The sequence below is a fragment of the Myodes glareolus genome, chromosome 4, assembly GCF_982192425.1.
Source record: "Myodes glareolus chromosome 4, mMyoGla1.1, whole genome shotgun sequence".
NCBI lineage: Eukaryota > Metazoa > Chordata > Mammalia > Rodentia > Cricetidae > Myodes > Myodes glareolus.
The window spans coordinates 4,884,555-4,911,413 of record NC_142029.1 but is presented as its reverse complement, the minus strand read 5'-3'; the positions used below and the strand labels follow the sequence as shown (position 1 = coordinate 4,911,413).

The 26,859-nt window shown below is 47.2% G+C and overlaps 1 protein-coding gene across 2 annotated transcripts; it reads left to right on the top strand.

Moving 5' to 3' along the window:
- The first annotated feature begins 4,304 nt into the window (after nucleotides 1-4,304).
- Nucleotides 4,305-26,344, top strand: Exog (exo/endonuclease G). Of its 2 annotated transcripts, XM_048423274.3 has the most exons (7): nucleotides 4,305-4,465; nucleotides 6,238-6,387; nucleotides 7,478-7,617; nucleotides 9,017-9,093; nucleotides 12,109-12,220; nucleotides 24,517-24,567; nucleotides 24,651-26,344. In XM_048423274.3, exons 1-7 carry the CDS (start codon nucleotides 4,324-4,326, stop codon nucleotides 25,110-25,112), a joined length of 1,134 nt encoding a protein of 377 aa, XP_048279231.1. In that variant the 5' UTR covers nucleotides 4,305-4,323; the 3' UTR covers nucleotides 25,113-26,344. The 2 variants fall into 2 exon arrangements, with proteins under 2 accessions (XP_048279231.1, XP_048279232.1); XM_048423275.3 differs by lacking the exon at nucleotides 24,517-24,567 and having other exon boundaries at nucleotides 4,307-4,465.
- The last annotated feature ends 515 nt before the right edge of the window (nucleotides 26,345-26,859 follow it).

Here is a 26,859-nt window from a genome sequence, read left to right as displayed (position 1 = left end):
GAGTTTGATCACAAGAACCTACATAAAGGTGGAAGGAGAGAACTAACTCAGCAGAGATGTCCTCCACATGCACGCCATGGCATGGCATACACAGACACACTAGTGATCATACATGAAACTTTTAAAACTAAAAACCAACCAGAGCCCCATAGCTAGTGGCACCACACTCTGGCAGAGTGCTTGGCAGATGGACGCAAAATGGCCAGGGCCTCGGGGTCATCCCCTCCTAAATGGACTATTCTGTGAGTAAGGGTGAGTTCCTGAAAGACAGGAGAATGTTTTCTGGAAGTGCCAGGAAGGTCACCCCAAGCCTTCCCGTGCTTTGCAGCCCATGCTGAGCAGTATTCTTAGCAGTGGATCAGAGAAGCCCAGGGTTCAGATGCATGAGGCTTGCTCTGCCAGACCTGGCTAGTGTGGGATAGCTGCTGAGCCACTGAGGAACTCACAGCACCAGATGAGAGCCCAAGTCCTTGAAGGAGTAAAGCAATCCTGGTTTCTATTGCCTAGCAGAGAACACAGCTGTGGAAATCAGCCTGCTGCTCTCCGCAGACATGATTTTAGGGCCTATGACTGATTGTAAATGGAGAAGCGTTGTTTTTGAGTCCTTCTGGCCAGGCAGATAGCTGCCTTCTAAGTCACCCTTTCTTAAGTAAGCATGTGCTGGGAGACTCTTTGGTGGCCTTTACAGGCCTGTTGTGCAACCTTTGACCCTTTCTAGTCTCTCAGATAATGTTTCATTAGTGAGTGCAGAAAAGGGAGATTTTTAGCCCGGTGGCATATGCCTTTAGTCCCAGAACTCATGAGTCAAAGGTAGGTGATTCTTTGTGAATTCAAGCCAGCCTGGTCTACAGAGTGAGTTCCAGAACAACCAGGACTATTCAGAGAAACTCTGTCTTGAAAAAAACCAACAACTGAATCTTTTTCTTTTTTTCTTTTTCTTTCTGTTCATCTAGAGAAACCTTTTCTTTTTTTAAAGACTGTGATTTACCATGTAGCTCTGCCTGGTCTGGACTTGTTACACAGACCAGGCTGGCCTTGAACTCTAAGAGACTGGCCTGCTTCTGCCTCCTGAGTGCTGGAATTAAAGGTGTGCGCCACCAGGTCCAGCAAAACTCACAGTTTTGGCAAAGGAGCTGGAAAATCTTTAAGACTGGCTTTTAAGGCTTACCTGGATGCCTCCCTATAGCAAAGGAACTTTCATGAAAAGAAGCCACACTGTGAGTAGTTGGTAAAAACAAATGTGAGGCGTAGAAAAGAACTCAAGAATTACCGCCTTACCCCCCACTGATAAATCTCAAGCATCCCAGGGAATACCAGGACTCCCTTGGAAAGTTTAAAAACTGGTCCAGTCCTTTTATTTTAGGTGAACAAGCCGGTCCCCAGGATGCTTCACTGTTCCAAAGCAGCGGTTCTTCAAATTCTTGGGGCCAAGTGGCATGCACAGTGACATTAAAGTAAAAGATCTGGATGACAAAAAACTCACCTATGAGCCGGGTGGTGGTGGCCCACGCCTTTATAATCCCAGCACTCGGGAGGCAGAGGCAGGTGGATCTCTGTGAGTTCGAGGCCAGCCTGGTCTACAAGAGCTAGTTCCAGGACAGGCTCCAAAGCCACAGAGAAACCGTGTCTCAAAAAATCCACCCCCCTCCAAAAACAAAAACAAAAACAAAAACAAAAAACCCTCACCTATTTGTTTTGTACTTAAAAAAAAAAAAAGTATGTGGGTGTTTTTCTGACACCAGTCTGTGCACTGTGTGCTGTGCACATGATAACCAGAAGAGGGCGTCAGATTCCCTGGGATGGAGTTCTAGCCTGTTGTAGGCCTCCATGTGGGTTCAGGAAGTGAACCCAGGTCTAGGACTCTTACCCCATCTTTGCACGTCGGTGACTGTAACAAGTTCTGATGGCAGCTCCCAAACTAGCCTTCATGGCCACTGACTAGTATTTTTCGGTTGTATTACCAGGGTTTTCCATCGCACAAGATAGAGATTTCTAGGCTAAAAGAGGCTGTAGTGGAAGGAGACGGGTGAGGTGGCCGCCTGTCTTGGGAAAAGGCAGGAAGGTGGACTTCAAGAGCCTTAAGAGCTGGGGCCATTGAGTTGCGAGGTCTCCAGACCTGTACTTAAGCATTTGTTCTGTAATTGCTCTGTGGGAGACCAGATACAGTTGCTGTTTGTTTACTGGGCTGGAAACTAGTCTGTAGATGGACGGAGGTGGGTAAATCACAGGTTACTATGTGGAGAGAGTACTAGACCTCTAACTCCATAGAAAGGGTGGCTGAGCCAGCTGAAGCAGTCAGGGTCAGAGACCTCTGGGATCTTACGCCACTTCACCAGAGGTATTCTTCCTCTGCGCGAGGCTTTGAAGACGAGGCTTTAATTTCCTTGTTTAGTCACAGAGATGGCTTTCTGCTGTGTGACTGCCCTTGAGGTCAGATGAAACCTCTTGGTTTCCAGTTAAGAAATGGAAATTGGCTGGGAAATGTGGTCAGTTTGTAGAGCACTTGCCCAGCCTGCTCTAGGTTAGAGCCCCCAGCACTGACTAAATTGGGCATAGTGGGGCACACTTGGAATCTCAGCGTTCTGGAGGTGGAGGCAGAAGGATCAGACATTCAAGTCCATCAGCTACATAGAGTTCAAGACTATCCTGGGATATGCGGATCCCTGTCTCCAGGTGGAAAATAGCAATGTACTGTAACAAAACTTTAGGTCCACCTCGGAGACTGGAGGCCATGCTACAAGGTCCTCGAGGACCTTATCTGAGTGGTAATCCTATTAAACAGATGTTCTTTATCAGTGGACATTTGCCAATTCACTTTTTAAAATTTATTTATATTTTATGTACATTGGTGTTTTGACAGCATCTATGTCTGTGTGAGCTTGTTGGATCCCCTGGAACAGGAGTTACAGACAGTTGTGAGCTGCTATGTGGGTGTTGGGAATTGAACCTGGGTCCTCTGGAAGAGCAGCCAGTGCTCTTTTTGTTTTTGTTTTTGGAGACAGGGTTTCTTTGTGTTGCTTTGGAGCCTGTCCTGAAATTCGCTCTGTAGACAAGGCTGGTCCCAAACTCAAAGAGATCGCCCTGCCTCTGCCACTTGAGTACTGGGATTAAGGCGTGTGTCACCACTGCCTGGCTGCAGCCAATGCGCTTACCTGCTGAACCATCTCTCCAGCCACCACCAGTTTTATATTCTAAAACCAAGAATAGTGGTGTCATAAAAATAGGCTACCATTTACAATGTGCTCGAGGGCAGACATCTTATGTGTTCCCTCCTCAGTCTTAGATGTCTAAGATGATGATGATGGCGATAGTGATTTTAACTTCTTTTTTGAGATAGGTCTGGCTGTGTAGCTGAGATTCATTTGGAACTCACTATGTAGTGTAGGCTGGTCTTGAACTCAGGTATTCCTTCCTCAGCCTTCCTAGTGCTTGGATTATGGATAGCTCGACCAAACCTGATTATAATCTTATCACATTCATTTGTTTCTGTCTGGTTGTGCACACCTGTGCATGTAGGAAGGCAAGTGCACAGCTATGGAGGACAGCGGACACTCTTGGGAGTTAGTTCTCCCCTTCCATCAGGTGAACAGCTATGGAGGACAGCGGACACTCTTGGGAGTTAGTTCTCCCATCAGGTGCACAGTTATGGAGGAGAGAGGACGCTCTCAGGAGTTAGTTCTTTCCTTCCATCTAGTGGACTACAGGGATTGAGTGCTGGTGTCAGTTTTGGTGGCCAGTACTTTTATCAGATAATCGGTTTTGCTGGTTCAGGCACGGATTAAAAGAGGAGGCATGATGGGGTGCCACACTCAAGTAGTTTGGCAGGGATTTTTAACTTCCGAGCTCTGGTCTAGAGTCTCGGGTTACCATGGAGTTCTGTTTTGCCAAGAAACTCGACAGGAGGTACAAGCACCGTAGTTTAATAAGTTAAGTGTGTGCATTTTTGATTTTGAAGCCAGGTGTTGCAAACAGATCCAATGTGGTACAGGTTATGGAATCACACCGAATTGGATCATGAGAACGCGTTTACTCACTAGTAAAGGAGACTAAAGGTATTTTCTTTTGATGACAGTCCACGCACACGCGATTAAACCCGCAAGTCATGACGCTTTCAACTCATCCATCATCACCTGACCCGGACCAGGGATGGATGCAGGCACATCTGCCCCAGCTGGTCACCAGGGGACGCACGAGGCCCCACGCGGCGAAGACTTCTGGGCGGCGGCTCCAGACCGCGCGTGCGTGCGTCGTTCCCGGGCTTGCGATTGGGCCTTTCAGGTTTCGGACCCCCGGTGTGCGCATGCGCGTCAGATCTCCGGAGCGATGGCTGCTAAGAGCTTCGCTTCCCGCCACAGGGGCTCGCTGCGGTTTCTGAATGGCTTCTTGGCCGGGGCTGTCGTGGGCGCGGCGGGCGCGGGGCTGACTGCGCTGCGGCTCCTCCGGCGTCGGGACGGCGAGCCGCACGGTGAGTCTTCGGGCGGGCGCCATCCCCAGGCCTCTACGGGCTCCCACGTCACCGCCCTCCGTCCTTAGCGCCAGCTCCAGCTGAGACTCTGTTTGTTCTCCACCTTAGGTGCAGCACAGTACCTGGTACAGAGTTGGCCTTCAGTAAGTGTCTTAGTTTCTTTTCCTGGAGCTGTAACAAGCAAGCAAATACCCGACGAAAGCCGCTTAAGAGAAGGGTTCGTTTTTGCTCCCAGTTCGAAGTGCAGCCCCTGTTATGGCGGGGAAGGACCTTGAAGCAGCTGGCCACACCGCTTCCACAATCAGGAAGCAGGAACGAATGCCTGCTGCTGCTGGGCCCCCTTTCCTTCTATACAGCGTGGGATTCCCAGCCAGGGAATGACCCCGCCCACAGTTAAGCTGGGGGTTCCCACGTCAATGATTGCAACCATGATCCCCCCTCCCCCCGCATAGGCATACCCAGGTCTGGCTCAGGTGATTTTGTCTCTATTCTATCAAATTGACACTAAGCATCACAGCACGTATGTCTGAAGGAATTTCAGTGAAGTCTTCAGAGTACGTAAGTCCTTACGTTCCCCCGGGGGCACCTGCAGGCCCAGCTGATCCCAGGACCTGCTGAGCAACCAGCTTCTTTGATACTTGCCACTGGGCCGGAGGACGCCCCTGGTGGTTGGTGCCTGGGAAGGCCTGTGGAGGAAGAGTAACTGGTAACCGTCTGGGTGTTAGGCGAGGTCTCGTTTTTTTTCCCCACTAGGAGAAAGTACCGGGTTCCCACTCTTTCCTTGCATTAAAACATGGGGAAAGTATCAGTGAGGGATTGTTTAGTTTTTTTTTTCTTCTTCTCTTTTGAGGCAAGGTCTCCTTGTGACTCAGCCACGCATCAAACCTGTTACCTGGAGTAACAGGTGTGTGCTCTCACTCATGGAGTTCTGATCTTTAGAAAAATGAAAATGACTATTTAGCCTGGCAGATGAGATACCATGGTGATGAGAAACTACAGTTATGGCCATTTTTGTCTCCTTAAGTACGAAACCTCTTTCCCGTCCAGTTTAATCAGTGACTGATGGTAACGTGATGGTTTTCCTTTGAGGTCTCCTTATAGTTTGAGGTGCAGATTGGGAAGCTAGTAAGATCGGGTCCTTGTTTATTTTTGGCACCAGGAATTGGCTAGCACGTGCCCTGCACTGTCACTGAGCTGTGCCCTGCCTCCACTCTGCACACCTCTTGCCAGTCCTTTATCTGAGAGTTCTGAGGGTGGCAGCATCCCTGTAAACTCAGCAACACGTGGTAGGTGGAGGCAGCAGGGACAAAAGTTCAAGGCCTGCCTGGGCCACAGAGCAAGTTCAAGTTAGCGTGAGCCTTGCAGAGAGACCCTGTATCAGAGTGAAACATGGAAGGATTGGGAATGTGGCCCTCTGGAATTCTGCCTAACACGAGCAAGGACCCTGAGTTCATTCCCCAGCACCAAAACCAAATACACACCACCTTGAGTTGAGGCTTATGGTGAGTACACAGCAGACCGTAGGCAGGGGATTTTGCTGACCATTTTCTCTGACTTAATAAATAACTACACAAATGAGGTCTGTCTTGTTACAGCCTCCTGCTCCTCAGCCCTGGGAATCACTCCCTGCTGAGACCTTTGAGCCATTTGCTTTTAGATACCACTGTTGTCTTGATAGTCTGTCTCTCGTTCTTTGTAAGAGTCACTAATTACTTGTATTTTATTCACCCCCTCTTTTTTTTTTTTCTTTTTCTTTTCTTTTTCTTTCTTAGAATCTGCAGAAAAAGTTGTCTTGGAACAGTTTGGATTTCCTCTCACCGGAACAGAGACCAGGCGCTACACTAACCACGCCTTATCTTATGATCAGGCAAAACGCGTGCCCAGATGGGTCCTTGAACATATATCCAAGAACAAGATTGTAGGTGGGTGCTCGGAACAGAGGGCAGGTACTGATGAAAGGGTTTCCAAGTTTAGAATAAGGGAATGGTTGAGAATATTTTCAACTTTAACATGTCACAGCACACACTGAAAATGATGCTTATTTTGCTCTCTGATGAAATGGATCAAGCTTAGTCTCCAAGGAGCCCAAGATCTTTCTCAGCTGTTTCAGGGGCTGAGAATATCCTTGTTTCAACAGTTGAGTTTCAAGACCCCATCCTAAATATTGACGCAGTGATCATCATTTTTACCTCAACAGGCCTCCCCCCCCCCCCACCTTTGGAGCCTGTCCTCAACAGCTCTTTTTTTAAACACCCACTAAGTGTGCTCGCATGGTGGTATGAAGCTCTGGGCATATAGCCATGACTAGAGTAGACAGTCTATAGTCCTGTGGCATTTTATTTATTTAATTCTTTTATTATTTACTTATTTTGTTTTGCGAGACAGGGTTTCTCTGTGTAAAGCCCTGGCAGTCCTGGGACTCGCTTTGTAGATCAGGCTGGCCTCGAACTCAGAGATCCGCCTGCCTCTGCCTCCTAAGTGTGCGCCACCACCTCCCACTGTCCTGTGGCGTTGTCTTGAAGGTGATCCCTCAGGGACAGCATTGTTGGAAAAAACTACTCCCTCTCCCGGTAGCCCTCGGTTTGGTGGAGGTTCCTCAGTGAGAAGTGGAGCTTTGTGACGCCCCTCACCCTTCTGCTGGGCCTTTGTCTGGTGTGAGCTTGTGCAGGTCTTGCCCATGCTGTGTGTGACAGGATGATCCCTTTTCACGTTTATTAGGTGGTGGACTTTTCTGTCCCCTCACCGCCTCCTTGTTTTCACTGGACCTGCTGTCCAGCATGGTTTCTTCACTCATGGCAAGGCCAGAGTCCGAGTGTGAGAGCTAGTGTCCCTGCATGAGAAGCAGCCTGCCCTAGACCTAGTCTTGCTCAGATGAAATAGCTCGACTATTTTAGGCGCTTGAAACATGCGTGTGGTCCCTAATACAGCCGCTTGAAGGGGTACCGTCTCACAGTAGCCCACTTGCCTGTCTTAGAGACCCACTGATAAGCATTTTGTGTGTTTTTTCTTCAGGTGACGCGGACAGAAAACATTGTAAATTCAAGCCTGATCCCGGTGTCCCTTCAGCCTTCAGCGCCCGCAATGAGGACTATGTTGGAAGTGGTTGGTCACGAGGACACATGGCCCCAGCAGGAAATAACAAGTTTTCCAGTGTAGGCACACTTTTGAGAGGATGAGGATGTGTGACTGATGATCTAGGGGCCAGAACGTAAAGCTCGAGGACATCAGTGTCTGTCTGTCTGTCTCTTGCCCCTGAAAACTAAATTCTAAATATAAAGGGGGCAGAAAAGCCACTAGGGGCTCAGCTACTCATTTTTATTTTTAAAAGTTTGAGAGCTTTGTAGAGAAGTTGAGACAAAGTGGCAGTGCATCTGACCGTAGTGGTGGCCAGGACCGCAGTGGTGGCTAGGCCCGGACCATCCTTGATGAGATGTCAGTGCATCTGACCGCAGTGGTGGCCAGGACCACAGTGATGGCCAGGCCGGGACTGCCCTTGATGAGATGGCAGTGCATCTGACCGCAGTGGTGGCCAGTACCGCAGTGGTGGCCAGTACCGCAGTGGCGGCCAGGCCGGGACCACCCTTGAAGGGATGAATATGCTGATGGCAGCTATTGACTGCAGTCATTGAAACAGCTTTGTGTACGTTGGTCAGACATGCCACTGAGTGGGTTTGTGGTGGCTAGAGACTGGGAGAAAAGGACATTTTCTCTGCCACTTTTTTACTAAATGTTTTCTTGTTGTTGTTGTTGTTTTTCATACCTTAAATAAAGTCCCTGAAAGTTGACTTTTCCTCCAGACGTTACTCTGCAGCTTTCTTTGGAGACTTTTAGTCCTTGGAGCTCATAAACATGCTTTTGGATGATACAAATGCTGGGAAAGGCCAGACACACTGAACTATTTACATTGTAGTTCTTATTTTTTTATTGTAGTTGACACTATTATTATTTGAGACAGTCTCATGTGGTACAGGCTGTCCTGGAGCCCGTTGTATAGCTTAGGTTGCCTTTGAGCTCCTGATCCCTGCTTTCACCTCTGAAGCGCTGGTATGATAGGCATGTGCCACTGTACCCAGCTTATAGTCTTTTTAAAAATTAATGAATTTTTTTCTTGAGAAAGGGTTAGTCTTTTTTTAATTAAAATTATTTTGCATATATTGAATGTGTGTGTGTGTGTGTATGTGGAGGTCAAAGGACAACTTGTAGAGTTCTTTCCTTTCACCTTTTTGTTAGTTCCGGGCACCAGATTCAGGGTAACAAGCTCGTGGGGCAAGCACTTTTACCTGCTGAGCAATCTCACTGACCCTGCAGCTGTTACATTGCAATAATGACAGAATTCTCTGTCTTGGAATATTTACGCCTTTGTTTCAGTGGGTTGGGATGTAAATGGGTGGCAGTGTGGTTGCTGGCCTGAGTGGATTCCATCCCTGATGAGTGGTCCTGTAGTCCTAGCTGCTAGAGATGAGGTGTTAATTTGGGGCTGTTAGCATCTGCTGTGGAGCCTTTGAAGGGAAGGCCTGCTAGAATAGCATGCTGTTTTCTTTTCTTTCACAGAAGGCTATGGCGGAGACCTTCTACCTTTCAAACATTGTGCCTCAGGATTTCGATAACAATTCCGGCTACTGGAATAGGTAGGTGTGGGTGAGGGTGGTGTGATGAGACTGTTGAGGCATGTACGCGCTGGCTCTCACTTTCCAGATGCTCTCCTGGCTGTGTGGGAGTACAGCCTTCTACGGGAGAACAAAAGATAGCCTGCCTCTTTGATGGTTCACTTCTGTTCAAGTCCGGTTTTGAGAGAAATGACTCAAAGTAACATTCCTGATAGTGGCTGAGCCACATGTCCAGGGAAGGCACTTTGTTTGTTCCTAAGCTTTTTTGGGGGAGGCACTGTCAATTGCCAAGACTGGCTTCCTGCTTGGGATTCTCCTTCCTCAGCCTTGAAAGTCCTGGGGTGGCAGGTGTGGACCAGCACACTGCCTGTTTCTGAACTTTGCAAGAGAAAGGTTTGGTGTGGTACAGTTCAGCACAGCCGTTAGCCATTTTAGTGGTAGAAACCAGGACATCTGAGCCTTCTGCTTTCTTTTGGCATTGTTCCGTTCTGTCAGGTGGTCTCAGCAGGCATGGAGACTAACACTGGTTAAGGTTGTTTCAGGCAGGTGTGCTTTTCCTGTGTATTTTACGGTTCAGAATAAGGCTAGAAGTGTAGTTCATTGACAGACTGCTTGCTTCAAATGGGCAGGGGCCATGACTTTCATCCTTAGCACCAAAGGACCAAAACCAAACAAACAAAAGAAAGAAAATAAAGCTGGGGAGATGGCTCGGCACTTAGAGCATGCTTGCTCGTCTAGAAGGTCTGAGTTCAGTGTCCAACATCAGTGTTTATGGCCCCAGCTGCCTCTGACACTAGTTCCATGAAACCCAATGTCCTCTTCCGGTTCTCACATGTACACTTACATACATGCAGGTAACACACACATAAAAAGATAAATTTAAAAAAAATAAACATGAAGAAGATGCCCAAGGGCCAGAGAGGCAGCCCAGTGGTGAAAAGCCAGTGTTGCTCTTGTAGAGGACAGGAGTTTGGTTCTCAGCTTCCGTACCAGCTAGCCCGCAGCCGCCTGTGATTCCAGCTCCAGGGCTTCTAACACCTTGGCCAGGCTCTGTGGCACTCATGTGCTTGTATGCAAACACAGACTCATAAAAAACGTGAGAGGAGTCTGTAAAGACCAATCAGCACACATCTACTGCATCTGTGTACCTTAACCCCTACCACTTGCTCAGATTATAATATATGGCATCATAAATTATATTTTTAGGAGAAAAGAATTGTTTTAAAATGTAACCCACAATGCTATTGCAGTTAAAAACGGGCAGTAGCTCTGGTACCGGCTTGACGGTGTTTGTTCCCCCGACTGTCTTGCTGCTGTTGGGATCCAGCCAGGGTTCAGATGTAACTCATGGATCCTCTCACTCCTTTGTAAAGCTCTTCCTTCCAGCTTGTTGACGCTCTGGGGTGTTCTTACCCCTTCCCATGTTGTGTTGCTGATTGTACACCTGTGGGAGCCTTTTACATTTCTTTTCCCTGGGGAGATCTTTGTAGATCTTCACCTTGTAACTGGGCATTTGCACTGTGAAAGAAGCGGAGAGGAATGGTGGCAAGAACTGCTGTCTCCTTTAGATCCCGGCCAAGTGCAATATAAAAAGTGCATATTACGAGCCCGGTGGTGGCACACTCCTTCAATCCCAGCACTCGGGAGGCAGAGGCAGCCTAGTCTACAGAGGAAGTTCCAGGACAGCTAGGGCAATTACACAGCAAAACCCTGCCTTAAAAATCAAAAACAAAACAAAAAGTACTTCTCAGTACCATGCTGATGATGGTGTTGTGAAGCCGTCTCTGTCCCTAGCACTGTGCTGTGTAGATGGTTTCCACGGAGATAACTGCCGCATGGGGCGACCAGAACCTAACAGTTCCCGTGGTAAGCTGGGTAAGGAAGTCTGTGTTCCTAGTACATTTAGGATCCATTCTGCTGACAAGTGCCCCCAGACTGGCTGTTAGGTTCTGTCAGTCGTTTAGGACCCATGTTCTAGAAACAGCCATGACTTAGGGAACGGCAGTTTAGCTTTTGACTTTCCGGGTAATGCTGGAGACGGTCTGACCTTCAGCTTCAGATGGGATGAGCATGCATGGCTGCAGTCCTGATACTGTGTAGGCAAGGCTGGTCTCTAACCTGTACAGACCCTCCTGCCTCTGCCTCCTGGGTCCTGGATTAAAGGTGTGCATCATCGTGCCTGATTTGATATATTTTTTAATAGTTTGAAGTTTAAACAGATTGCTTTAAATTTTTTTTTCTCCCCCAAAACAGGGTTGCTCTGTGTATGCTGGCTGTTCTGGAACTTGCTTTGTAGACCAGGCTGGTCTTGAACTTAGAGATCCGCCTGCCTCTGCTTCCTGAGTGCTGGGATTAAAGATGTGTACCACTACCTCCTGGCTTTAAATTTTTTTTTTAGACAGGGTCTCACAGTGCAGCCCCAGATGGTCTGGAATTCTTTGTAGACCAGATTAACCTTGAACTCATAAAAGATCCAATTCCTTCTGCCTCCTTGGTGCTGGGACTAAAGGTGTGTGCCACTATTGGTATCCCTAAGTTAGCTTCTTTTTTTTCTTTTCTTCTTTTTTTTTTTTTTTTTAAATATTTTTATGGTCTATTTAACTTTATTTTATATGCATTGGTGTGAAGGTGTCAGATCCCCTGCAACTGGATCTTCAGACAGTTGTGAGCTGCCATGTGGGTGCTGGGAACTGAACCCAGGTCCTCTGCAAAAGCAGCCAGTGCTCTTAACCACCGAGCCATCTCTCCAGCCCCCCAAGTTAATTTCTTAAATGAGATAGATGTCTTTCGTAGGGACTGGGTGACTTGTTGCTTTCTTTTTTTAAAAAAAAATTTATTTATTATGTATATAGTATTCTGAGTACCAGATCTCATTATAGATGGGTGGGAGTCACCATGTGGGTGCTGGGACTTGAACTCAGGACCTCTGAAACCGCAGTCAGTTCTCTTAACTCCTGAGCCATCTCCCCAGCCCAGACTTGTTGCTTTCTTACATGTGTGCCTGTAAACATATAACATGTTTTGATTGTTTTTCAGGATAGAAATGTATTGTCGTGAACTGACGGAGAGATTTGAAGATGTTTGGATAGTATCAGGACCTTTGACCTTACCTCATACTAGTGATGGAAAGAAAACAGTTAGTTACCAGGTAGGGACTTGTAACATTCGTGCTTACGTTGTTCCACGGACTCATAGTCTCGTTCGATGCTCTGCTTTTTAATTTCATTTGTTCAGTATTATTTACTGGGCACCTATTAGGATTATAGGAGTACAGGACACAGCGAAGGCTAAAAAGTAATCCTTGATTTCAAGATGCTTATGTACAGGTAAAGGGAGACACTCAGTATCTAACTCTGTTAGAGTTTCTTTTTTTAATGTTGAAGACACTGGGACACTTGTGGACTGCAGGAAGCAGACCAAGTGTGTGAGAAGTTTTAATGACGTGACATGACCGTAACTGACATGAGAGACCGTAACTGCTGTTGTGGGCAGCTCTGGTTACAGTAGTGCAGTAGCAGGGCTGAGTGTTCTGCTGACACCGTGTGACTGGAGCTCTTCATGGGCTGCGCCAGGAGGATGGGTGTGTGGTCTGCATGTGTCTGTGACTGCGGCCTAGACCGACTGTGCCGTGAGGTTTCAGCACCGAATGCTTTCACGTAGGTCCCCGGGACAGCCTGCTTCACTCTTCTTTAGTTACGCTGGGGACTTCTTTTGGTCATTATGCCCAGTCACTCTTAATGGTGGTGAAGGAAAACAGAAAAATTCATTCTTTAAGACTAATCCGTGCAGGGCAGTGATGGCACACGCTTTTAATCCCAGCACTTGGGAGGCAGAGATGGGCTGGCTCCAAAGCTACTGAGAAACCAGAAAAAGAAAGACTAATTCGTTTCAGTTTTCTCTTCTGACCAAATTGCTAATTTAATTTTAGTATTTATTTATTTTTATTGCTTTTTTTTTTTTTGATTTTTCTAGACAGGATCTCTTTAGCTTTGGAGCCTGTCCTGGAACTAGCTCTTGTAGACCAAGCGGCTACAATAGTCTTAGAATCTGCCAGGCAATGGTGTCACACACCTTTAATCCAAGCACTCAGGAGAAAGAAGCAGGTGGATCGCTGAGTTTGAGGCCAGCCTGGTCAACAGAGTGAGTTCCAGGACAGCCAGGGCTACACAGAGAAACTCTGTCTTTAAAAAAAAAAAAGAAAGAAAGAAAGAAAGAAAGAAAGAAAGAAAGAAAGAAAAAGAAAATCTTAGACCCAAAATGCTTAGAACTGCCTCTTATTTTTGTTTTCGATATAATTATACTTGTCTTTGCCTAGATCCTCTTACTCTCACCACTAAAAACTTTGGTGACTATAAGCCTGAAATTAAGTTACAGTTTTACTTAGGTTTTGATTTATGAAATTGAGAGATTTATATAAATAACTTGCTGTGTAATAAAATTTTACTCAATATAAAAGGAAAATTAACTCTTAATCGGTGTCTAATGTAGTTTTTGACATTTTTTATTATTTAAAACAATTTTTTAAATTTAATATATTTGGATCATGGTCTTTCCCTCCCCCAAGTTCTTCTAAATCATCCCCCGCTCCCTACCCACCCAACTTTAAGTTCATTCTCAAACAAACAAAAACCTAATACACCAACCCTTCTCCCCCCAAACCTAGACAGTACCCAAAAAGATAAAAAAGCGAACCAAACCCATATATATGCATATCCAGTGGCATGGTGTTTCTGTTACCTGTGTTGTTCAGATGCAGAAGTGAATGATGAATGTTTTGTGTTTTGCTCTTCTTACTGAATATGATTTTCAAGACTACAGCTTATAACATCGTGTGTCCTACTTTGTGCCGAGATGGCTTAGAAGCAGTGATGGAGGCTTTTAGCCACAAGCAGATCTTGCTTTCTAAAAATCACCTCTTGGTAAATGGCCCCAGCACTTTAGTGAAGCAGCTGGTTCCCTCAGAGTCCGCATAAGGGAAAGTATAAAAACGGAACATCTCCTCCCTAGGCAGGAAATGCTTAGAAAAAACAGGCCTGTCAGGAGGACAGGAATGAGCTGGAAGGAGCGCCTGCTTGCCATATCTGACTGAATAGGAAAGCCAAGTGGAGTGTAGCCCTCTGGGGTTAGGTCAGAACACCACAGGCCAGTAAACACACAGGTTGCAGGGGACATTCCTGACTGGTGTCAGCCAGGGAATTGGCAGGAGTGCTGCTGTCACAGCAACCAGTGATTCCAGCAGAAATCATCTGTGGATGCCAGAGTGTGGGCAGCAGTTCAGTGAGGAACAGGAGCACTTCCTGTCCCCTGACTAGGGGGACATCAATGGTCGGAAGGTGAGAAGTGGTGACTTTACCTTCCTAACCCAAGGACCAAGGCTAGCATCTCTAGCAGAGGGACTTACAGAAGTTGGCACTTCTGGGTGACGTTTGGAGGAGAAGATAGGTTTCTGCAGAAACGCATGGCATTCAGTCGCATTGTGTGGAAACAGCGGGTGGAGCCCGGGGGGGACATTATAAAGCACACTGTGCTCGTCACAGAGAGCACAGCCATGGACACAGGTTGGGGAACCATCTGCTGACCTTGAATCATGAGTCATGACTGAGACAGGAAGACAAAACCTATAGTGTGGTCTTAGAGACAGAAAACAAGGCTACGTTTGAGGTTTGGAGACTGGTTGGTTATACTCAATTTCCTGATTTTGGTTATTGGTCTGTGACTGTGTAAGTGAATGTCTTTGTAAGAAGATAGAATGTGCTGGAGGATCAAGGAGTGGGTCTGTGACTTAGTTTAAATAAGTTTAGGGACAACAGATAAGAGAATGATAAAGAAATCAAAGAAATTGTTAACAGTTGTTGGGCATAGGTGGACAGTGGATGGCGCTCTTGGAGCATTTGCAAAGTCTGTTTGAAATTCAGAATTGAAAGCATGGGAGGATGCTGCTGTGCCTCTGGTTAGACGGGAGTGTGTGCGCAGTCAGTGACTGATTACACTGGAGTGCATGCACCGTCAGTGACTGTGGTTACACTGGAGTGTGTGCTGCCCTCAGTGACTGTGGTTACACTGGAGTGTGTGCACTGTCAGTGACTGTGGTTACACTGGAGTGTGTGCACCTTCAGTGACTGTGGTTACACTGGAGTGTGTGCACCGTCAGTGACTGTGGTTACACTGGAGTGCGTGCACCGTCAGTGACTGTGGTTACACTGGAGTGCGTGCACCGTCAGTGACTGTGGTTACACTGGAGTGCGTGCACCGTCAGTGACTGTGGTTACACTGGAGTGTGTGCACCGTCAGTGACTGTGGTTACACTGGAGTGTGTGCACCTTCAGTGACTGTGGTTACACTGGAGTGTGGCTGTTCATTTATCAGTGGATGATGTTCAGGGTGGTCAGTCACCTGAAGAATTTCTAGAGACTTCTCTCCTCCCAGGGATCAGATTTGTGAGGTCAGTCAGGGTCAGCTTCCTGAAGGGTGGATTTTGAGTGATGGTCTTGGTTTTTGTTTTTATCTTAAAGCTTTATTTGTCTTAGGTCCTTCTCTGGGCTTCTGAGTTTCTATCATTCCATGTTTCTATTACTTTATAGGGCCTGCTGATCTTTTGCTTGTTTATTTGAGACAGGGTTTCTCTGAGCAGCCCTGACTGTCCTGGAACTCTTACTCAGTAGACCAGGCTGGCCTTGAATTTAGAGACCTGCACACCGCTGCCTCCAGTGCTGGGATTAAAGGCCTGCTCCACTACTGCCTGGAGGAATGCATATTCTTGTCTCAGCTTCAGCACTTTCTGAAGTGTTGGTAGAGGCCACTGTTCATTGGTTCCCAGCTGCCCAGACCTGAAATAATCACTCAGAAACTATATTATTGCAATACTGTTTGGCCAATAGCTTAAGCATCTTTCTAGCTAGCTCTTATATCTTAAATTAACCCATTTCTATTAATCTGTGTATCACCCTGTGGCTGTGTCTTATCAGGCTAAGTTCCGACCTCTCTCTCCTCCAGCAGCTACATGGCTTCTCATTGACTCTGCCCTCTCTCTCTCTCTCTCTCTCTCTCTCTCTCTCTCTCTCTCTCTCTCCCTCTCCCCCTCTCTGCCTCTCTCCCCATCTATCTGCTTGGAACTCCCACTTTGCCCTACTCTGCTAAGCCACTGGCCGAGACAATCACTGAAGGACTTCCCACACCACTGGTGTTTCTCTTTTTGCTTTCCTATCTAGCCCTGTTGTTCGGGTCTGATGAAAACACAAAACCAGCTTTTACAGCATTGCGTGTGTGAGTCATGTGTTTGACTCTATAGGAAGTAGGTATAATTCTGTGCTGAGGGTGAGGGAGCCCCAACTGCTGCTTCTAAGAATGTGTGCCGCACTTTGACTTTCTGCTCCTTCCCCAGCTTCCTCCTGCTCTTCCTTTCATTCAGTGTGTTTATTTATTGATTTACCTTTAAAGACAGTTTTGCTGTGTTGCCCAGGCTGTTCTGGAATTGCTGGGGTCAAGCAATCCTCCTGCGTTAGCCTCCCAAGCAGATAGAACTACAGGTACACACCACGTGCCTAAGCTATTCAGCATCTTTTTAGCTTCCAGTGTATACCTGGGACAGCTCTAGGGCTTGTCATCCAGAGTGAAAAGGCAAACAAGGGCCTTAAAAAACAAATGGTAAAGGATGGTGGAGGAGGGAGAGAAAGTAGGGTTGCCTGTGCAGAAACCTAATTAAAGTGAGAGAGAAGCCGAACTTGGCGTTCAGGGAATGGCACTCTGGGCAGTGTGGCAGCAGCTGGTGGGCCAGGGAAGATGGGAAGAAGCCTGGACTATGTGGATACAGGATGCTCCTTCAGGGTTTTGATCAGGAGAATGCTGTAATCTGGTGTACATTTGCAAAACCTAGTTTGACTGGCGGCTTGTGAGAAGAACAAATGGAAATAGGAGTTGACAGTCGAGTGAGGGCCTAGTGGAGCTCTGAGAGAAAGTCACTCCGTGCAGGGGTGCTGCTCTAGGGAAGAGGAAGGAGTCTAGTCACAGTCAGTCTGAGATGAGCAGGAATGGAGTACGCTTTGTCATTTTGAGATTTGATGACCACTCAGGGATGCTGAGTACCAGGATGAGTGAGTTTGGACCTCAGAGGACAGGCTTGGTGTCTAGATTGGCTTGGAAGTTGTTAGCACACACATTTTAAATGATGAGATGTATGAGTATAGATGGGAGGGACGGCTGGAGGTTCGTACCCTGGTACAGTCAGGCCTCAGAGGTCTGACGAGTCAGAAAGTAGGAGAGGAGGCGGAAGGAAAAACAGGAGGGTGGCCCAAAACTGATGGCATATTTCAAGGGGAATGGTAGTTTGGTGATGGGTGGGCCATTGGTGAACTCAGGAGCAGTCTTTGTTATTGTGTGTGTTTTTTACACTTAGCTGAGATCTACTAAGTCTTAAGTTCCCCAGGCCCTTTTCTGATATTCTCTTTTGTGTTATGTTGGGGTTCAGCCTCAGTTTCTGGAAGAGACAATGTAGATAAACTTTGTAGTCTCTGCTTATCCTAATCTCTAGGAATATGGTTCCAGAATCTACATGGCTGTCAAGCTCCCTAGGGAGCATTACATGGACGGAAGGTTTGAGAAGCTCTCCTTTAGAGATTGTTAGCTTCATCCTGGAGGCAGAACAAGGCCATTGCTTAGTGCCACAGTCCGTCTGCCCAGGAGCCCTGCTCTGAGGTCTGCATGACAAGCTGAGTCTTCATTCTGCTGCTGTTTGCTTGCCGTGTGTGTTCAGCACGTTTATTCTTAGCTCCTTATAGTGGGTGGAGAGAGCCCCAAAGAGTAGAGCGGAATTCTCTACCTTCAGTGCTCACTGTTTGGGAGGCCTTTCTTCACTGTGTCTTTTGAGGAGGGCATGTGTGAACCCTGGTCACCGTTATGCGCCGTGTGTCTACGCGAAGTTGAGTGTTGACAAGACTCCATCCTCTGGTCATCTAGTTTTTGTCTTCCTCAGAGACCTGCCTTGTGACTTTTAGTTTAATGGACTTCTTATTTTCACTAGTGGATTTATCTATAATAATATAGGTTTCACTAGTTTGGGTGTTCTTTTTCAGATCAAGCTTGATTCCAACTAAAAATTTAAACCCGAAACTCCTTAGTGTATCTGTTAGCATGAGGGCAGAATATCATCTGTTAGTAATTAAACTAGGAAAAGAAAAATTTGCTATTCTAAGAATTTAATTGGCCCCCATCTCGAACACAGAGGGTATTTTCAATTGATAACCACATGCAAATGAAAATTTAGTTTTCTCCAAGGAGTTCACCCGGGAAACAAACTGTTCATAAGGGTGGGCTGCATGCCCAGGAGTAGTGGCCAGCCAGGAACAAAACTGTCCCGTAATGTCATGTGTGGGCTTTTAGAAAAATTATCTCAATTATTTCATTTTAAAATTTTATTTATATTTTTTTCCTCTCTTTTTAATTCTCAAGTGCTTTCATATATAGTATGTCTTCTCGTTTTGTGTTGTTACGGGATTCCTGAGTGTGAGAATGAGTGGTTCTCTGAATCTTTCTTGTGCCTTCTCTTGGACTCTTCCTTCTGTTTGTTTGTTTTGTCCTTGTGGTGACTTGGAAGAAAATGGCCCCCAGGCTCACAGGGCGTGGCACTGTTAGGAGGTTGTGTGGCCTTGCTGGAGCAGGTCAGTGTTATTGCAGGAAGTGTGCCATTGGGGGCGGGCTTTGAGGTCTTAGATGCTAAAGCTTAGAGCCCAGTGTGGCTCACTCTCCTTTCCTGTTGTCTGTGGATTCGGATGTGGAACTCTTAGCCACCTCTCTAGCACCATGTCTGCCTGCGTGCCACCATGCTTGCCACCGTGACTGCAGTGAATGAAACCTCTGAACTGTAAGCCAGCCCCCAATTAAATGTTTTCCTTTATCAGAGCTGCCCTGGTTATGGCATCTCTTCACAGCAATAGAAACCTCACTAAGCAGCCTATTCCAACGTGTAGTTTTGTTTTATCTTTTTATTCCTTAGACACTTGTTTGTTTTCCTTTTCTTTTAAAGATTTTTTTATTTGTACAGGCCAGATAGTATACCAGGTCTCATTACAGATGGTTATGAACCACCATGTGGTTGCTGGGAATTGAACTCAGGACCTCTGGATGAGCAGCCAGTGCTCTTAACCAATAAGCCTTCTCTCCAGCCCTGCCTGTTTGTTTTCTAATGAGAGTCAGAAAGGAGGATCTGGCTGTGAGGGGAGTGGGGAGGAGCTGGGAGTAGAGGAAGAGGAGACCATAATCAGAATGTGCTGTGTGAGAAAAAAAAAAGCGATTTTCTTTCTTTCTCTCTTTCCCTCTCTTCCTCCTCTTTCCCTCTCTTCCTCTTCTTTCCCTCCCTCCCTCCCTCCCTTCTTTCTTTCTTTTTTTCTTTTTTGAGACAAGGTTTCTCTGCATATCCTTGGCTATCCTGGAACTCACTCTGTAGACCAGACTGGCCTCAAACTATAGAGATTCCCCTGCTTCTGGAGTGCTACCCCCAAGTGCTGGGATTGTGTACCACTATCTCCTGCTAGTGATTTTCAATAAAAGGAAAAAAAATAACAGCAAAAAAGAATTTAACTGAGTAAAAAATAAATGCATTTCTGTGCATGCATAAATGCGTATGTGAGCATTTCACTATGGAATCTCACTAAGGAAAGCACATTTGAGGGAAGGTGAGGCTGGGAGGGACAGTAGGGGTGGCAGGGGGAGTGGGGAGAGGCATGAGTGCTGAGAAACAGTACATCTATGTAGAAGAAGCAGAAGAGATGAAGGGCTGGGCCTGGTGGCAGAAGCCTGAATGTCCAGACAAGAAATTCAGACAGTTCTAGCATGTGGAATCTTTTAGAACCATCGATTCCAATTGAGCATTTGTGGTCTAGTGGTGTCTTTTAATGCTGTTTGGAAGGGGACACACACATTGAGCAGCCCTTGAGAGCAGCCTGTTCCCCTGTAGGAACAGTGTGAACCTTGAGCTCCGTCTCCAGGGGGTGCTTGGCAGTTAGGCATGATGATTCTGGATCACATGGCGTTTAAGGCTTGCTACTTGTTTTCAGCTGTTACCTCGGGAGCGCACACCACAACCAGCGTGGGGACCTGGGTTTGCTGTGTAGGCACTGGGGCGCGTATGCGCTTAAACTTTGGAGAAGTGCAGCAAACGAGCTGGCGTCCAGGGAGGGCCTTAGGCGAGGCCTCGTGTAAGGACCTTTCACCCGGCTGTCGCTCTGTCCTCACTACAGCCCTTACCAAAATGTAGCGTTCTTCCTTTCCACACAAGAAACTGAGGATTATAGGGAGGCAAACCCAGGTGTCACCAGTTGAGATTGATGGGGAGACGCAGACCTGGATCTGTCTCTCTTCTGCACACTTGATGCTCAGTCAGCGGTGTCCTTGGAGGCTCTTGCAGATCTGGGGAAGGGATGGCCAAGTGCTGCTGCAGAGCAGAAGTCCATCAGCAGTGGAAGCTGCTGTGGGCGGAGGCCAGAGTATCTGCTAGCATGCAGAAATAACAAAATGGGCCAAGAGGGTTCCTTACAGCCAGGCAGAAATGTCCACTAGAATCTGGGGGAGTGGATCACAGCACCCTGGACCTTGAGTCCCTGTGAGCCTCAGGGAGGTTGGTAGCAGTGATGTTATCAGAAGTGAACCATCTGACAGCTCAAATCAGAGTCATCCTTAGCAGAGCCGAGCTGGCCATGTGCTTTCTCTGAGGTGTCCGTTCCAGAGAGCCTGAGTCCAGATGAGTGGACCGTACCTGAGGATTTGGGCTGGACCGTTGTAAGTGACCTGATGTGAGGTGGAGCGTGTGGAGCGTGAGCAGTGTCTAGCAGTCCGCCCTTCCCTGCGGGCCGCAACCCAGATTTCTGCCAGTTCCTCCTGGGGAGGAAGCAAATCGGAAATCTGCTCCTGTAACCTGGAAGTCCAGGGAAGTTCGGTCACTTAGGTATCTGCCCACTGCCTGGAGCGGTGCCCGGTAGGGGAGGCGCTATTTAGTTTGAGCTGCCTTACCAGCAGATGTCTTCTGGCTTTGCCAGGACACAGGGCATCAGCATTCCTGTGACTTCACTTCCCCTTGTCTCCTCGCGTGTTCTTCCTGTCCTAGGTTGGGATGGAGTCCGTTTTCCAGACTACTGTGTTTCTTTCTTCCATGTGATTGGCATTTTAAGGGCGTGGTCTCTTGATGTGTTGTAGTAGTTTTATTTTTGGTCTGACATCTTCCTTTCTTGTCTTGTTGGGAATGGTGTCAGGAAATACATTTATCTAAAGAACTTTACTCAGGACACAGCAGCTCTCTGACAGTACAGACAGCAGGCTGAGCTTGTGTTGTTTCTTGCCAATTTCTTCTGGAACTGGGGGGGCTCTTCATGGTTATGACAGGGTTAGGTTGTTATTTCTGTCTCTTAGAAGGAAGAAAGGAAGCAAGCTCCGGGCAGTAGATAGGAACTAACTAACTTAGATGTGAGCCCATCTTACAACTGTTCTGTGTGTTGTATGTGCCGGTCGCTTCCAGCTGGTTGGTTTCCAGTTTTTGTTGGCCCTGACAAGAGCCCAGGGTTCCTGAGCATTCTGATAGCAGCGGCGGTCTCTTCTGTAAAGTGTTTTTATGCCAAATCTTCTGTGGAAAGGTTTGTTGCTGGTGTACTGATACTATATTCAAAGCTTGGTTCGTGTTAAGCCATACAGAAACCCTTTGTCCGCAGTCACTTGTGTTCAACTTGACTTCCCCTTCTGAAACTGCTGTTGACCTTTAACGGGGCTGATCTGTCCCTCTGCAAAAGCTGTTGTTTGAATCACATTCTCTATAAAAAATATTTTTATAGGTCTTGGGGATTTTGAAATTGTTTATGTTATTGTTTTGAGCAGGGTCCCATGTAGCCCAGGCTGTCCTTGAACCTCTGGTCCTCCTTCCTCTACCTCTCTAGGTTCTGGGATTTTAATTGTACACCATCATACCCTCTTCCTCCTCCTCTTTCTCCTCTTCTCTGTCTTTGGATACAGAGCTTCACTGTATAGCCCTGATGGCCCCGAAGTCACACTCACAGTAACCCCCTGGTTTTGCTTCCCGTGTGCTGGGATTAAAGGCATGTGCTTTGCTTTTGCCTTTTAAGTTAGCGTGTCAGTCTGTTGTCATACTGCTCTGCGAGGGCACTTGGGGGTTGTTGGTGCAAACTTACGTGTATTACTGAGTTACCTGTAAGGAAGAAAACCCCAATTTACTTTACTTACCTACTTATTTATTTAGAGATAGGGTTTCTCTGTGTAGTCCTGGCTGTCGTGGAAGTCACTCTGTAGACCAGGCTGACCTCAAACTCAGAGATGTACCTACCTCTGCCTCCCGGGTGCTAGGATTAAAAGTGTGCAACACCACCACCAGGCTATAAATCTTGGAAGAAACAGTGGGCTTTTGAATTTCCAAACAGGCACGCCTCTTTTAGATGTGCTGAGAACAAAGACTGACTTGGACAAGATAACAAGTTGTTTTCATTTTCTTTTTCTTTTTGGTTTTCCAAGACAAGGTTTCTCTGTGTAACAGCCCTGGCTGTCCTGGAACTCACTCTGTAGACCAGGCTGGCCTCAAACTCACAGAGATCAGCTACATCTACCTCCCTTAGTGCTGGGATTAAAGGTGTGCGCCACCGCTGCCCTGATTTCATTTTCTGTTTGTAGGGAAGGCCATGACTAGAAGAGTCACGTGTTAGGGCTCTGATCAGAATCAGTGTCAGAACTGAGATGGAGCTGAGGGATGGAGAACGCCCTCAGAACGACAGCACGGGAGGGAGACCCCGGGACGTTTCCAGACAGTGAGACCATGAAATGTAAAATGGCAAACGTTTATATCTTTTGCTGGAATGTAAGGAACTCAGTTAAAAGTTCTGGTTGGCAACCAATGTACATGGCCGGTTAAATATTTTAGAAAGTAGCCATTTGTCTGTGGACAGGAGCCTTTGAGGTGGAAATTGTGAAGTGGACTTGTAGAGAAGGCTCTCCAAGGAGCTGGAGGTTCTTGTGCTGTGTTGCAGTGACATGGAAAGCCCACCAGGTGGCACCAGCAATTTGCTTACCAACTGTGTCCCCAGCCACACAGTGTTTGAAGCTCATTTCAGTTTATCCCCTTGAGAATATGGCTTCATAGTCACTATGCCCTTAGTTCTGGTCCCCAAGCCCCCTTATCGTCATCATCCATCATCTTTTAGCGTCTGGTCACGTTCTGCCTACAGGGTAAGCTGTGGGCATTGGCTCCCCTTCAGGAGTTGCTGGTGCCCCTCCCTTTTCCTTTTAAAATGAGATACATAGGCCAGCCTGGCCTAGAGCTCCCTAAGTGAGCAGCCAAGGGTGACCTTGAACTTCTGATCCTCTTGCTTTCACCTGAATGCTAGGATTAGAGGCTCACTGCCAGGTTCAGGACCCCTGAACATCGATAGGGGATGCTCCTGGGGACGTGTAAGCCAGGTATGACCATGCAGTAGCTTTCCTTCTTGTCCCTTTGCTAGGACGAGCTCGCTTGTGTAGTGGCACAAGTCACTCTTGGGAGTAAGAAATCTGAACCTAGGGAACGTGTGGTTTCATAAACCTCACTCCTCCTGAGCCCCCACCACATTCAGAATGTTCACAGTTGGTGTGGATGCCATTCCTGTGGCCCCGTCTTCCCTGACGTCCTGCTGTTGGTAGTGGCAGTGTGTGACAGACAGTCGATGGCCGTGGAGTTGTGGGCTGTGCGGTACGAGTAGGAGTTTGTAAAAATCAGAGAAGAACCCTTTTTTGGCTCTGATCTCACTGTCTTAGGGAACCTGCAGCTAGAACTGCTGACGAGGGGAGAGATGGGCCGAAGGCAGCCCTGGGAGGCACAGCTGCAGGCATGCTCGTTTGCCTTGTGTCATTTTATCGGGGACATTAAGTGAATGGACATTCAACTTTTGTTTTTTAGGCAACAGATGAGGCTTTTAAGCACACTGGGAGGACATTTGAAGAGGTTTCATAATGTTATTTCATTAGTACGGCCAACCTACACAGCCAACGTGTTTTCTCTGCCTCTGCCTTCCTCGTCGTGTCTGATTTGATGACAGCATAATTTAGAAGTTCAATGTCTGGTAGTCCAGGAACATTTGAAACTAAGCAAAAGCACTTGCGTGTGCTTACTGTGAAAAGGTGAGCTGCGATGGAAGTGATCTAGAAAGTTCTGTTGACATGGCAGCTGCTGCTGAGTTTGCTAAGCCAGGGCCGTTTTATTACGAGAGCTGAGACTCTGCAGCTTTGGCTTCTCCTATGTAGAGGGCCAAAAACTCTGATTAGGAGATAAAGAGAAAATAATAGCGTTTTCCCCTGAAAATTTAGGAATTCCCCATGGTGCCCTTCCTCCTCTGTCCTGCCCTTTGGTGTAGCATTACTTTAAAGACTGGTTGGAACCGGCCTGCCAGGTACCTGTCTTTGTTTGAATCTCTTCATTTTTCTTAGCAGTTGGACTCTGCATTGGGGTACACTGAGGCTGCTCACAAGAGGCTTATGGTAATGCATCTAAGATGTGGGAACAAAATATTGGAAACTGTTGGCACAAATCAGTGCCACTAATTGGGCTGCTTTGTTTTTAGGTGATTGGTGAGGACAATGTGGCAGTTCCTTCACACCTTTACAAGGTGATTCTGGCTCGCAGAAGCCCGGAATCTACGGAACCGCTGGCACTGGGGGCCTTTGTGGTGCCGAATACAGCTATTGGTTTCCAGTCCCAGTTAACTGAGTTCCAGGTGAGCTTGCAGGACTTAGAGAAGATGTCAGGTCTGGTGTTTTTCCCTCATTTGGACAGAACCACCAACATCCGGAACATTTGCTCTGTGGACACCTGTAAGCTCTTGGGTTTCCAGGAGTTCACTCTGTACCTAAGTACAAGGAAGATCGACGGAGCCCGTTCTGTGGCCAGACTGGAGAAGGTCCTGGAAACTTTGAAGAACTCGGGGGTCGAACCTGATGATTACTTTCTGAGTCGCTATGAGAAGAAGCTAGAGGAACTGAAGGCTAAGGAGCAGGTGGACCCCCAGCGGGGAAACCTGTCCTAGTGTCTGGGTGCGCGCTGAGCACCTGCAATGAACAGCGTCCCCTCTCCAGGCAGTCGTATTTTAGCAGACTCATTTTAAAGAAATGATGGAATCCTGACTAAGCATCTCTCCAAAGACATACTGGCTCAAAACTCAGGGTTTTCTTTTCCTAGGATCTGAGTTGGTGGAGGTGGCTCTTCTCCTGTCCAAATACACTGATGATGTACTTTTTGCTTCTGCTCCCACGATCCCGATGTCCTCTGTCTACCTGTCGAAACCTTTCCTAGTGTGCTCTGTAGGATTGCTTGCGTTGTCTGACTGAGCCTCTGCAGAATCCTCTGTTCCCATTTTCCATGTGGGGATGTTGAGGCGTAGAGAACTCTGTATCTTCCCTGTTGGTATTCTACAGAAGTGCTCTCCGAGCTCAGACAAGGTTGAATGGAGTTTGACTCAAGTATTTACCTATGTGTAGGCTGAGGCTGCTTGTCCGTTTCCCAGCCACCCAGCCCCTAAATCACACAGAAACTGTTTTAATTGCAATACTGTTTGGCTAATAGCTTAAGCGTATTTCTAGCTAGCTCTTACATCTTAAATTAACCCATTTCTATTATTTTATATTTTACCATGAGGTTTGTGGTTTACCAGTATTGGTGTGCAGGTATCTTTCTCCCCGACTCCACCTTCTTTCCTCCTCTATCTGCATAGAATTCCCGCCTTGCCCTGTTCAGTACTGCAATAGGCCCAAAGCAGCTTCTTTATTAACCAGTGGTATTCACAGCATACAGGGGGAAATCCCATATCACCTATGTCCATGAGAAATTCCTGGGCTGAGGCTCTGCTTGCTGAGAAGGCTCTGTCTCTGCTGTCTCCTCAGGCAGGGACACCTTAATATCTAAGCTGGGAAGAAGAGAGCAAAGATGGAGGTGGTTTGTGGGTTTAACCAGAGCCTGCGATTCCCTCCAGGGATCTCATGGGGCCAGATAGGCTTGTTTCTTCCTTCACTCGGGGTGTTCCAGAGGAGCCCAAGAAAGGTGTGTGCTACGTCACCAGGTACCTATGGTCCTGCTGTCTGCCAGGCCAGCACACCATAGGAGGTAGATCCTGGGCCACTCCTGTGGGAGGGGGCAGCTGTTGTCTGTCTTCCTCGTGGTTTGCAGTGGAACGGGGGGGGGGGCACGACGACAATCTTTGAGGTGTTGTTTGCCCCTGATAGAAATGCCCTGGATTTACAATAAAGATAAGGCATCGGTTGACTCTGTTCTGCTCCTTCATTTGAGTAAAAAGAAAAAGTTGGGTAGGGCACTGTAGCTGATTAATGCCATTCTGTTTTATCTTACTGCTCCCCATTGGCTTGTGCCAGTCTTTCTAAGGGTAGAAAGCCAAAATGTCACTGTGACAAAAAAATCTGTTACTTTGTCTCCTCAGAAGAAAGGTGATGATGGGGCCTGGGTGTTTCTCCAGGAGCCCCAGGGGCGGGCACTTAATGGACTGTGTCCTGGGTCCCTGCTTGTATCCATTCAGCTGAGCCCCTCTGGGTTCTGCTGTGCTGGCCCGACTTGCTGTTGGTCTTGGGTCGCTCCCCTCACTCCTGCCTCTCCTCCTGGATGGTGAAGAATCTTGACTATATCAGTATTTATTTCCTATGAAGTATTTCCTGGTTATCATGAAAAATAGAGATAAAAATGTAACATCACAGTGTGCCAGGTCTCATTCTTTTTCCTTTTGAATCTTTTTATGACTGTTTTGCCATATGCATCTGTGCCCACAG

Bases quoted from the DNA above. Each gene is read 5' to 3' on its own strand.
- Exog (XM_048423274.3), top strand. From the start codon at position 4,324: ATGGCTGCTAAGAGCTTCGCTTCCCGCCACAGGGGCTCGCTGCGGTTT. The intron at 9,094-12,108 runs GTAGGTGTGGGT...ATTGTTTTTCAG, and splicing joins AATTCCGGCTACTGGAATAG to GATAGAAATGTATTGTCGTG. The intron at 24,568-24,650 runs GTAATGCATCTA...CTTTGTTTTTAG, and splicing joins CTGCTCACAAGAGGCTTATG to GTGATTGGTGAGGACAATGT.